Here is a 13353-nt window from a genome sequence, read left to right as displayed (position 1 = left end):
GTTACCACACTCTGTAACACATACAACCGGTCACATGTCCATTTTGGTACCTTGATCTATGATTTTCTTTTAACCATACGACATTGCAACTCTCTTTCAATCACATCCTCAATTGGCGTTTTCCATATCACAATGGAGGCAAGAATCGATTAACCAGAGACCCAATAAGTTATTTAGCTCAATTGGGTGTTTTCCAAATCACAATGGAGGCAAGAATCGATTAAACAGAGACCCAATAAGTTATTTGAGCAAATAAAAATCACAGGACAACACAGTTTGTAAATGGTACATAGCTGAATCAGGCCTCTACGTGGCTAATCATAGCTTCAAAATGTTCCTGTAAGGAGGATTCATGGTGCAACATAGCTGAAGATAAAAGAATCTTCAACACATCCTTTGACACGGACGTACTTGGGGAAGAACCCATTGTTGAGAAATCCTGCCTTCTCAAGAACTCTTGCATAAGCAACATTCTCTGGGGACACAAGGCCTTCAACTCTTTCCACGCCTTTCAGTTCACTTAACCCATTCTTTAACGCACTCTCAAAAGCTTGAGTAGCCAGCCCTCTATTCCAGTAATTGTGGTGGATGACATATCCTATCTCCGCTCTGCAACTATGAATTCCTTCTCCCTGTTTCAACACAATATGCCCAACTGCTCTGCCATTAACACAAATGGCTTTGAACCAGGGGTGTGGAATTACCACTGTAACAACTACCCAGTAAACACTAACAATAATAATATAATTACCCAGTAAACACTAACAATAATAATATAATTAATGAATAAAGTAATGTAATTGAGAGTCATAGAAGTTAAACATAATTCTGTTCCTGTATATAAAATGGTTCTACATCCAATACGATTAACACAAGTTCACTTTATAATATTACGGAATAACTACAAAACTTAAATCATATATTTTGTCTGAAATCAAATTAGGGATATATAAGCAACAACCTAATTGCAACAACCATTTTCTTTGTGACATTTCAGGGTTATATAGTCCTCATTGGTATATATTAGCAAATAGTAGGAGTCACCTAATCATCTCATCAATAAGATGATAGAGAACTATATATATTATTATTTTTTTCATTAGTGAACCTTTGCAGCAAGTAGCAAAGCACAAGATACCTTACATGTAACCTCATGAAAAAGATAAGAAAGTAGCGAAAATCACAGCACAAGTTACCATATCAAATAACATTACTCATCAGGAAAACACGTTGATACATAATTTTTCAATAGCTAAATTTTACATCTTGGAATTAGAATAGGATCTTACTCCAATGAAGGCATTCAACATTAGTCCATATATAGGATAAACATATCACATTATCCTCCATCAACTGAGCAGAACTAAGCAAAAATGTAAGAGAGAGCATCACCAGGACGATATCCACCCTGCTACGAAGCCATAGGCTTCCCTATGCTACCCCACAAAGGGAGCCCGACCCATACAAAGGATCTAGCAGTAAGTGGCAACATACATGCTGGAACCTTATCCGCCCTGCCACGAAGCCATAGGCTTCCCTATGCTACCCCACAAAGGGAGCCCGACCCATACAAAGGATCTAGCAGTAAGTGGCAACATACATGATGGAACCTAATTCACTAGGTGAAACTTTGTTAAAGAAAAAAAGTAATCACTCTTAACATTGTGCTTATGGCCAACAATGTTAATCCAAGTTATCATAAGGTGCCTCAATCTTCTCACTATGAGGTCTTAGCATTTTAGAAGGTGAAAAACCAATACCCAAAAGACAAGCCCATAAGGCATTGGTGTAGATAACACATTTTGAGGGAACAATCTCATATCCCAAGCTCCCTATTCAACTTAACTAGTAGATATAAGAATGAAGGTCTCATATCTTCATTTGCTAGTTTTCAAAATCTACAACTATCTAAAATTTTGTAGGAGGAATAACATCGCTGAATTTTACTCGAGAATGTTATATTATTTTCATAAGTAATAGTGATGTCTATTGAGTTCAATTGTATCCATCATATAACCTCTTATTACTTTTCCAATCTGCTGTCTGCAGTGAAAAAGGGCAGCATTCAAACCACCATAACTTTCACATCCCTCAGCCAAAATTAAAAGTTCAATATGCTCCGGAAGGTAAGAAAACAAAGAACTCAACCCCATAAATATTTTTCCAAGAACCCCAGCCATTTAAGAGTAGTTTTATCTGCAATACAGCCCATTACAATTGTATTCAGAGTAACAAATTGACATATGCAGTCCTAGTTTTAGGAATTAGTAATAATATTCTCCGTTAAGATGCTTGAATCAAGAACCTAAGCATGCCAAGGAACTTGAGGAAGTCATCTTGAAATGACAAATATCTTATATCCAGTTTGACTATCATTAGCTAGGAGAAGATAATGTAGTTTCAGTACTATATAAAATAATATGCATAAAACCATGATTGATAATAATTAGGTAACATAACATAACATAAGTTCACTAATATGCATAGAACCATTATTGATAATAATATGTAACATAATATAAGTCCAATCCTAATAAGAGGGATATCATATTAGATAGAAGGGCAGGACTTATGACCCAAATGGGATGGTCAAGGACCAATTCTTGAATCGCATCTCTCACTTTAGAATACACAATACAAGCTGCCTGTCACAAGTTTCAGACCTTTATTAAAAAGTAGAATATCTTACTTATGAATAACTAATAAGTTGGCAGGTTATAGCCCTATCGATATTTGCAATTTGATATCTTGCTTTGTAAATAGTGGTAAAAAAAGAAAAGTGGACAACACTGCAATGCCCACTAATATATTTCACACTTAGACTCTATAATGATATGTTTCCATGGCTAAATAGATTTTGTAAAGCTGGATGGAACATTGCTATTAACACCAATACCAACTAGTTTATGTTTTGTATTATATTTCAATGTGGTGATAGAGCAAGAGGCAATAAATTTTGTGCCTTTAGTCAAATTGGACTTGCAGAGTCAAGTTCAAGGTATAAAACCTCATGTAGAAGCCAACAAGTGCTCATCAATCATGATAAATTGAGAGCATCTAAGGTTGACATCCTGCAAGCATATACAAATAAGTTGGCTGCATATATATGACCAGGAACAAGGCCTTCTAGTTAAATAAATTGACTGAAATTACATCAACAATTCAGAAATGAATTATGACACTAATTTTAGTGTAATACTGAGGTCAGGTGAGGAGGATTTAGATATAAATTTTACAATCTCATGTTGATTAACAATAGCTCATGTTCGAGTTATAATTGAAGGAATCTATGAAGACTTTAGACAGTGATATGGCCATGCTTGAAGATGCTCAAGTCAAGCCATTTGTATTAAATTGATACTATGGCATACACTCCTGTAAAAAACTTTGATTTACATTCATATTTCTCTAACTTCTATATGGGAATTCATGGAATCAAGTATCTTATGATTACCAGAATTATATTTGCCTCTCACACAACCAGCTACCTTAACACATTAAGAAATATATAACATCCATGTCCTGTTATATTAGAGAATGGATACTCACCATTTTATAATCAATTCATTACCTTACCATGTCTGCTCAGTTAATCCAGCATCCTATCTCAATCATCTAAGCTTTCTTACTAAAACAAAATTAATTCTAGGATAAAAGGAAAGGCACTTACAGAGTTTTGAATCGAACTTTTGTGCCTGCAGAGTATCGAGGGTTATACACTTACGTTTTTTTCCTAGTCCAAATAGCTTGTTGCAGTAATATCCCATGACCAAATTACAAACTACTCCCCCCCTCCCCTTGGAAAGTTGTTTTTGCCCCCTTTTTAGGCAAAAGAAGTTGCCAGGCGTAATATTCGTCCCTTCCCAGCATCCAGCCACGATGGATATACATGCAAATTGGAGCATAGACAAGGCACGTGGAGGAAGGAAGAAACGACCGGGCTTAACCGGCACATTCTGAGCGTTGACGCTTAGGTTGCCGAGCCTGTGGACCCCACTTTTTCTGATATTTTTCATTCCCTATCATTTAACATTTCCGTTTTGTTTCCGTTTCAGTAACTATTTCCTTCCTCCGTGACCTTTAGCGTTTTCTAATTGACCTTTAGCGTGTGCCGTTAACATCCACTGTTTGGAATAATTGTTTTTCGCTGTGGAATGAAGAGTGGTGGCAACAACCTCCCTATAGTTGAATCAAACACTAACTTTAGAAATTTTAGAAGGATTGATATTTGAAAGGTAAGTGTGGTTTTTTATAATTTTTACATGGGCTTCTTAGGGTCATCCATTTGTTATAAATTGGATATACTACTAAAATTTCATCTTTATGAAGCATGCAATGGAGATCATTTTTTATAAATGAAAAGAATGTTTTGTAAAAAAACATTGGATATACTACTAAAATTTCATCTTTATGAAGCATGCAATGGAGATCATTTTTTATAAATGAAAAGAATGTCTTGTAAAAAAACATCTATTTGTAAAATTGACCTAAAATCATGAATTACTAAACACCTTTATGACCTAAATAGGGACTTAACCATATCCTTATATCCTCACCTATAAGCTAAATACTTTGAGACATCTCCTCTTATTCACCTATAAGCTAAATACTTTGAGACATCTCCTCTTATTGACTTGGCATGTATTTGTATTTTTAGGTATCTTATATTTAATTGGTGAAGAAATTAAATTGTGCAAAGTAAAGAGAGGGTTATTAGTCATAGCTACTATATGGTATAATCTAGAGAGAGATATTCAACACTATAAAGTTGAAATTGATATCTTGTGAAGTCATTTTTGTATAAGTAAAGCTTGAAACTGCAAGAATGTACAATCTAAAATTTCTAAAAAAATATTGAAAAGAACACTTAAAAATTTAAGGAGGATGTGAATGTAAACTCAAATAACATTAAAAAAAATAGATGCACTTTCTTGTTCTAAGCATGATCTTCATATCTTGAAAAGGAGCTTCTTTCCTAAAAAAACGTGCCCATGCATTATGAGGTTATATTTATGTTTTTTTTTTTTTTTTCAAATATGCTTCTCGATTCAGCAGTGGATGCAAAAATTTCTACACAACTGAATCTAGAAGCATATTTGAAATTAGCATTGACCGTGGAAATCTCATCTCTCTATATTTATGTTGTTTATCTATTCAATTTTACAAGTATTTATTTTGATAGGAATAAGCTATAAAATTGCTATTGAAGAGTATGATTTTGAAATACTGTCCATTGAATTTGATAGTCAAAAGTAAAATATCAGTGATAAAAAAGGACAATTATTTACCTTTTTGATAGGAATAAGCTATAAATTACTAATGCTTATATGACCATTAAAGAATATGATGTTTAAATAGTTTGTCTTTTGTCTATATACCTGAAATAAAATTAAATAAGATTCATTTCAACAATCTCTTATATATATTTATTAATATTTTTTTCACTAATATTTTATAAAAAATATATTATTTAACATTCTTTTCATATAATTTTAATTTTAATTATTAAATTAAATTTTTAATTCATTGATATTTAAAAATTTATATTATTTCAACACTCTTAAGAGATAATTTCATAAAATTCATATAAAAAGAACATAGTTGGGCCTTTCACCTCAACGGTCCATAAATTAAAAAGGAATATTATTTTTCAATATAACTTAGTCTAAAAGGAGGATTTGAGATTCGATTAAGGCTTTAAGTCAATACAAAATGCTTTAAATCCTATGTTTTGTGTTACTTGGTCAACGTTAGCGTATTGATAGAAATTTATTCCTCTTTTATAAATCTCGTATAAATGTGGGAGTAAAAAAAATGAAGAGTAGATTGAAAAATTTGCAGCCCATTTCGACGACACAACATAGGCAACCATTTTTTTAGTTTCTGGGTAATTTCAAAGATTTTGTTCTAATTTTTGCCATGTAATTTTTTACAGGGGAGGAACGAAGACAAGAATCTTTCGAACTAAGGAAACAAACTTCTATGGGATCACAAACGAGAATAGAAACAACTAACGAAAACGGAGAAAAAAACAGTTACATGAACGAAATCCCACAAAAACGGAAATGTTGAATGACAAGGAATGGAAATGTCAGAAAAAGTGGGGTCCATGGGCTCGACACTCTAAGCGTTAAGCCAGGCTGGAATAAACTATCTTAAATTTACTTTTATTTTAATATTTTATGAGCTTGATAGGTATTCCATAGAGTTTAGAATATGTGCATCCATTCAACAAAATTAAATGTTAGTTGCTTAGGAATTCGTATTCTATTTCATTTTTAAATACTCTATATGAGTGGAAGGGTTTGCCTTGATCATGTAAGAATAGGTCATGTTCTTCAATCTTGTATTAAGCGTGGTTTATCTTAAGTTGATTAATATCCATTAGAAATGGATAACTGAAATGATATTTGCAAACTTAAATGCAAATGATATAACACTTAGTTGTGGAAGCTATAATGCAGAACTAATTATATCCTATAAGATCAATCTCGTACTCTATGAAACTGCTCTATACAGATACACTTATACGAATTTTATAGTTATATTTGCATTCTCATGTAATTCGAGGACCATTAATATAATCTTAAAACAAATACTTACCGACAAGTAGCATACTCTTTTGTTAAGTTGGCTCATGACCAAGTATTAACACGAGCTTTCTAATTATTTATTTACTCTGGATTCAAATGAAAATATTTTATTTTCATACAAATATTTTTATGCATCTTTTATGAGTGATGTAGGTGTTTAAATATAAGGACCCAAACTACCTTATCTTGTTTTCAAAAATGCAACCTATACGTGAGTCTAGGTGTGTGTTGATTCCATCATAACAAGTTACCACAAATAGCTAAAACCTTTTCCCCGATGATACTCTCTCTCCAACCTGAGAGGATGTGAGTGTTTTCTATCATACTTGTACAATTAGTTGTTAGCATAATCATACTTATTTATTCTTGAACAATGTCTAACATAATCAAATTGTCTACCTAATTATTTTTATTAATCAATTAATACAATGAGAATGAATGAATGAATTGTTGGGAAAAAGGATGTCTGGGGAGTGAAATTTATGGGAGAAGCTCTGCCCTATTCTCTCTGCTCATCACGAGTTTTGAAAAGACAAAATTGTTCCTATTGATACACTCGACTATACAATCTTTTGGAGATCTCTTGAGGTGCTTTTTCCAATGATTTTATCACAATTTCCATTAAAAGTTAGAATTCCAATCAGTGTACGAATGGTCCATGTTTTACAGACCTAGATGTCCACAAAAGCTCTACAAAATTTTAAACAGTTGACGTTTCACTCAACTGCACAGATGACGTTTCTTGATAAGAAATTCCCAAGCTCTGGGAACTCCATAGAAAAAGCTTGCTTTTGTTTGCCGAGATATTTTTGGTGGAGGACTTTATGTCATATCAGTATTCATAAGGTTTATTTTTGGAAGGTTCATTTAGAATAATTCAGCTTCATCATTAAATTAAGGGTTTATTAATTATTAGAAACTTGAAGTTTGATCTAGAGAAAATGCTCTCCTGCATTCATCAAGATTCATTTTTGGAAGGCTTATTAAGAACAGTTTAACTTCATTAAATCAAGGGCCTATTATTTATTTGATATAGAGAAAATGCTATCTTGCACTCATTAAGACTTATTTTTGGAGGGCTTGGTGAGAACATTTCAACTTCACCATTAAATCAAGAGCCTACTAATTATTTAAAAGTTGATCTAGAGAAAATGATCTCTTGCACTCATTAAGAGTTATTTTTGGAGGGCTTATTGAGAAAAATTCAACTTCACCACTAAATCAAAAGCTCATTAATTATTTGGAAATTGATCTATAAAAAATGATCTCTTGCACTCACCAAGACTTATCTTTAGAGGGCTTATTAAGAACAATTTAACTTCACCATTAAATCAAGGGCCCAATAATTATTTAAAAATTGATCTAGAGAAAATGCTCTCTTGCACTTTTCAACATTTATCTTAGGAAGGCTCATTAAGAACAATTCAATTTCACCACTCAATCAGTATCCATTAACTATTTGAATATCAATCTAGTAAATAAAAAAATTATTGGTATTTGTCATTTTTGCTTCTTTTTGTTGTCGTTGTTGTTGTGAATGATAAGAAGTAGAAAAGGAAGAGAATACAGGAGTTAGAAGAAGTGTATTGGATTTTTAAAAAGATTGTAGAATAAGAAATTCCGATGTAAGGACACAATTTGTGTAGTTGTAATGAAGGTATATTTTATTGATATTTTTAACTTTTTTGTGTTGAAATTTTATTGAATATAAATAATGTTTCTTAACAATAAAATTTCATATAACATCTTGTCCATATCAACATGTACATATCTTGGCTTGAGGATGAATTTTTAAGTCATTGAGGAAGTAATTCACACATATTGTCATAAAAGATATGTCATTTACACATATAAATTCTCATGTGAACTAATGGTTGTCGCATTAATTAACATTTCATTTTTCTTTTTTTTTTGTGATTATTTAATGCTATTTGCAATAGAAAATAAATAATATTTAATATTGATATTTACATATGCATCATCAAATGATCGAATATCTATGACATAAGTTCAATTTCGAGTCAAAGCTTTGACACAACCAATTTCCTACATAAAATCTCCAAAATAAAGACAAATGTTAGCTTTCTATTACGTCATGCAAGACTTTCATATCACAACTTCATCAAAATGATCCCACCTCAAAACTATGATGCTGCAAACTTATGTCACATATAAAACATGTCAGTGGACTTGTGGTTTTCAAGAATATAGAGGCTTGTGTCATCTTGTTAGTGACATCAATACTATTGTATGTAGAAAAAACATATGTTGAAAAAAACACAAACAACACAAACTATTATTTGATGTAATTATTGAATTTGTCTCTACCACCTGACAATGGCAAGTAACACATGCAACCGGTCACATGTCCACTTTGGTTTCTTGATCCATCGTTTTCTTTTAACAATACGACATTGCAACTCTCTTTCAATAATCACATCTCAATTGGGTGTTTTCCAAATCACAATGGACGCAAGAATCGATTAACCAGAGACCCAATAAGTTATTTGAGCAAATAATAATCACAGGTCAAACGAAGTCTACAAATAAAACATAGCTGAATCAGGCCTCTAAGTGCCTGATCACAGCTTGAAAACGTTAACAGTAAGGATGATTCATGGTACAACATAGCTGAAGATAAAACAATCTTCAACGAATCCTTTGACACGGACGTACTTGGGGAAGAAGCCATTGTTGAGAAATCCTGCCTTCTCAAGAACTCTTGCAGAAGCAACATTCTCTGGAACCACAAGGCCTTCAACTCTTTCCACGCCTTTCAGTTCACTCAATCCATTCTTCAACGCAATCTCAACAGCTTGAGTAGCCAGCCCTCTATTCCAGTAATTGCGGTGGATGACATATCCCATCTCCGCTCTGCAACTATGAATTCCTTCTCCCTGTTTCAACACAATATGCCCAACTGCTCTGCCATTAACACAAATGGCTTTGAACCAGGGGTGTGGAATTACCACCTTGGTAAGAATCTCTTGGGCTCTCTCTTTGCTCTCGATTGCCTCCCAAGTCGTGAACTTTGTGACTTGTTCGTCGCTCAACCACTCGTACAACTCATCCAAGTCTGCTACGCAGAAGTTCCTCAGCTGCACAGAATTATTACTGCCTCTGCTCTCCATGACTACTTTTATGAAACGATGAGAATGAATGAATGGTTGGGAAAAAGGATGTCTGAGGAGTGAAATTTATAGGAGAAGGTCTGTCCTATTCTCTGATCTGCTCATCACGAGTTTTGATAAGACGGAATTGTTCCTATCGATACACCCGAGTATACAATCTTTTGGAGATCTCTTGAGGTGCTTTTCCAATGACTTTTTCACAATTTCCATAAGAAGTCAGAATTCCAATCTGTGTGGTGGAGATGCAAGTAGATGAAGTGGTGGTGATGATGAACACTTGATAGGATTGTCTATTTATTTGTGATTTGAGAGTAGGATTGCATTAAATATACAAGCGGACATAAATGCTAGTGAACAATTGATTTGATTGCCTATTCGATTTTTAGTGATTAAGAGTAAGATAACATTAAAAATATAAGTAGATATTAAAGTGTACATAATGGTGGTGCTAGTGGATAATTGACTGATTTGTTTGCTTGATTTTTAGTGTTTTAAGGGATAGGTGGTAGTAAATGTAAAGGTGAAGAATTTTGTTGGATCACATGTAGATTTTTAGAATAGTCATGGTCATGTTTATTCAATTTGATGTTTTTATGAAGTCATTAAAAAAAATCCATATAATAAACATTTAAAGTTAGTAAGTAATTTATTTTATAAAAATAAATTAAACAAAATCCACAAATTTTTACATTAGCGCAAAATGACCTAGAAACTTACCTTCGTCTTCATTCTAAAGTTGGTTAAACTTAATCGTTATTGGTTTAGATCTTTGTAAGAAATAATTAATGTCCTTTAAGTCCAAAATGGAGGACCTCGTCAATATGGAGTTAATAGTTGAATTTACACTACAATCTAAATATTTTTAACTCTACCCAAGAGAAAATTATCTAAATACCTATTACAAGAAGAAACAATAGACCCACTGTTGTTTTATTTTCTTTAGATCTACTAATTTATTGTTTTTGATTTTTTTTTTCTTTTATTGAAGCCCTCTCCATGATCTAGGTTGTTTGTGTGTTGGAATAGGTGGCAATGATAAGATTTTTTTGGAATTATTTTAAATGATATAAAAAAATGTTTAAAGAAATTACAAAAGTGGAACTTTAAATCTTGTAATCGTATTTTCTATTGTGTTAGTTTTTCAAATTTTCTTTTTCAAAGATTATTATAATATCAAAAATAAAGATTGTGATAAATTCTTGCATTGATTCACACAAAAGTTCAAATAAGAGATAGATTGAATAAAGAATCATTTTTTAAGATTGTTATCTATATTTAAAAAATTGGACATATGAATGGTTGAGAGATGTCAAACCAAATTAGAAAACTTACATTTAAAACTCTATAATATCTACAATAACAAATACTAATAAAAGTTGTTGAAGACAAGAAGAATAAACAAGAAAAAATATTATTGCTGGCAATTTTTTCTTGCACTCGAAAAAATATAATCTTTTTTTTTGGTAAATCATGCTTAAATATTAATTATGAAAGAAATGTTAAAAAAAATCAAAAAATACTCTGCTTCATGCGAAAATATGCGAATTACACAACATCATCTTCACAAAGCGGCTCCCTCCTGGAGCGACACCTACGGGGATTGGCAGACTGTGGTTAGTAAGAAGCTAAAAAGAAGGGACAACATTTAGTTTCTGCAAGGTCATTCTGATCCCTGTGGGAATTTCTCAATTGATGGGCATCCTTTCTACCCTAGAAATTCATGGCAGGTTTCGATATCAGAACAAAGCAAGCTCAAAAACTCCTTTGCTGTGAATCTCCCAAAACCTAGCTCGAATAACTTTCACCTCCCTCAATGAGTGTTTGAAAATGAGATTTGGGTGGATAAATGCACCTCATCATGCCTAATTACCCATCTAAAATCCAATGCTAAGGTTATCAAATACTTTAATAACAAAGTTGGCAACATTCAAAGGAAACATGGGCCAAACAAAGGTCGAAATCTGGGGTTTCCTCCAGTTTCTGGCTCAAATGTGGTTCCTCTGGGGAAAGATAGGTTTTTTCATCCAAAATTGCAGTAAAGGAACTAGTTCCTCAACCAAAAGCCAATAATATAGTTGAATTACCCTCAATAATGCTTAATCCAATGTGGAATCTGTATTACAAGCCAAGGCTTCTGGTTAAGTAGAACGGTATGGATTTCTTAGCTCAAGGAGCAATTGATTGGTGGTATTCATGGTTTCCTCGAGAGGTAAGTATTTCTCACCTTGACAATGATGTTTTGTTCATTTTATGTAAGAATTTAGACACTAAGAAATAAATTCTTTCGAGAAAAGTTAGATTATTTCAGGGGCATTGCTTTTCCTTTGTGGTCCAATGGTATCCGAATTTTGACTCGTATGCTTTTAGACCTATTAAGATTCGGAGATGGGTTGATATGGGCCCTCTCCTTGTACAATATAATCTCCCTCAAATTTTAGAAATCATAGGGCAAAAACTGGGCACCTACATTGGTTGCGAAGGCCTTGATAGGGAAGACTAGTTCAAACATATTAAACTACTTATAAAATTAAAATCAGATGTTAAATCTCGAACAACCCGATAGAGATTATATTAGGTCGAGGATCTTGGACGATTAATCCATCCCTTTATAATGGGGTCATTGATATGTCAGATATTTTAATCAAATATTCTAAGATTGAAGAGTCCTTTCAGATCAAAACGGGATCACAAACATTCCCTGGAATCATTGTTAATTTCATGGAAAACAAAGGTGGTTTTTATCTGGAATCCCAAGATGACTTCGTTTCGGTACCCTTAGCATCCTTTTCTCAGAAGTCAGAAAAGAGTCTCCCTCCTCATTTCGACAAAAGGGTATTCAAGGGAAATCCTTTAAATGATACTGATGTGGTGGCGTTGGAGTCGAGTCAAGAAATGGATAAACCTAATTTGGAAGGAGGTATTCCCTTGCCCTCTACTCAACTACGGTTGGACATTTCTGAGGCACAAGCAAAAATCTGGTAGGTGGCATCAACCATGATAACCCTCTAGGACTCCCTATTGAAGGAGCTCGTAGTTCTAATAGGATTAATGACATTATGGATGATTACTTCAATAGTAAAGTAGAACTTCAAAGTTTGTTAATTGGTGCAGAAGAATTCAAAGTGGATGTGCAAGAGCAACTGAACTTACTTGAACAACAGTTGGAACTCAGGAAGAATATAGATAAGGACCTGGTGATGAATGATCTGGGTCCCCTACATTTTGGATGGTTTATCTTTTCGATCAATTCACTGACATAAATGAAGATGGGGCTACTCCCCTAGGTAGTCAGTCTCTTGGAGTCGAGGGCAAATTCTTAAGTGAGGTCAAGCTGGGGTTAGGTCCTTGTTTGGGGAAGAAAACTAAATCTGATTGTGGTTTAATTCCAAAAAAGAAAGGAAGGAAATCCATAGCCAAGCTTAGAAATATGGTAGGGGAAGCCTTCTGACAGGCAAAGATTACATCGGTCATGAATGCAGGGAAGGGGAAGTTCCTTCCCACACAACCATGAAAATCCTAACATGGAATGTTAGGGGCCTAAATGCCCCTAACAAGCAACACATTCTAAAATGTTGCATTTTTGCTTCAAAAATAGATCTAGCTCTAATCCAGGAAACGAAACTTAGTCA

At 33.4% G+C, this 13353-nt stretch overlaps 2 protein-coding genes across 3 annotated transcripts; both read right to left on the bottom strand.

Moving 5' to 3' along the window:
• Positions 1–216: 216 nt before the first annotated feature.
• Positions 217–3806, bottom strand: LOC131033998 (uncharacterized). Of its 2 annotated transcripts, none has more exons than XR_009103728.1 (2): positions 3671–3806; positions 217–632 (listed from the first exon to the last, which is right to left on the bottom strand). XR_009103728.1 is itself a non-coding variant. In XM_057965323.1 (2 exons), the coding sequence occupies exons 1-2, from the start codon at positions 3765–3767 to the stop codon at positions 351–353; spliced, it is 402 nt and encodes a 133-aa protein (XP_057821306.1). In that variant the 5' UTR covers positions 3768–3806; the 3' UTR covers positions 217–350. The 2 variants fall into 2 exon arrangements, 1 of the variants encoding a protein (XP_057821306.1); XM_057965323.1 differs by having other exon boundaries at positions 217–655.
• Positions 3807–9208: 5402 nt separating this feature from the next.
• LOC131868868 (uncharacterized) lies at positions 9209–9724 on the bottom strand. The gene has a single exon (XM_059215683.1). The coding sequence runs from the start codon at positions 9722–9724 to the stop codon at positions 9209–9211; it is 516 nt and encodes a 171-aa protein (XP_059071666.1).
• Positions 9725–13353: the final 3629 nt, after the last annotated feature.

The sequence above is a fragment of the Cryptomeria japonica genome, chromosome 2 (assembly GCF_030272615.1).
Source record: "Cryptomeria japonica chromosome 2, Sugi_1.0, whole genome shotgun sequence".
NCBI classification, from domain to species: Eukaryota; Viridiplantae; Streptophyta; class Pinopsida; order Cupressales; family Cupressaceae; genus Cryptomeria; species Cryptomeria japonica.
The sequence above is the reverse complement of the archived record's forward strand: the minus strand, read 5'-3'. Positions and strand labels throughout refer to the sequence as shown.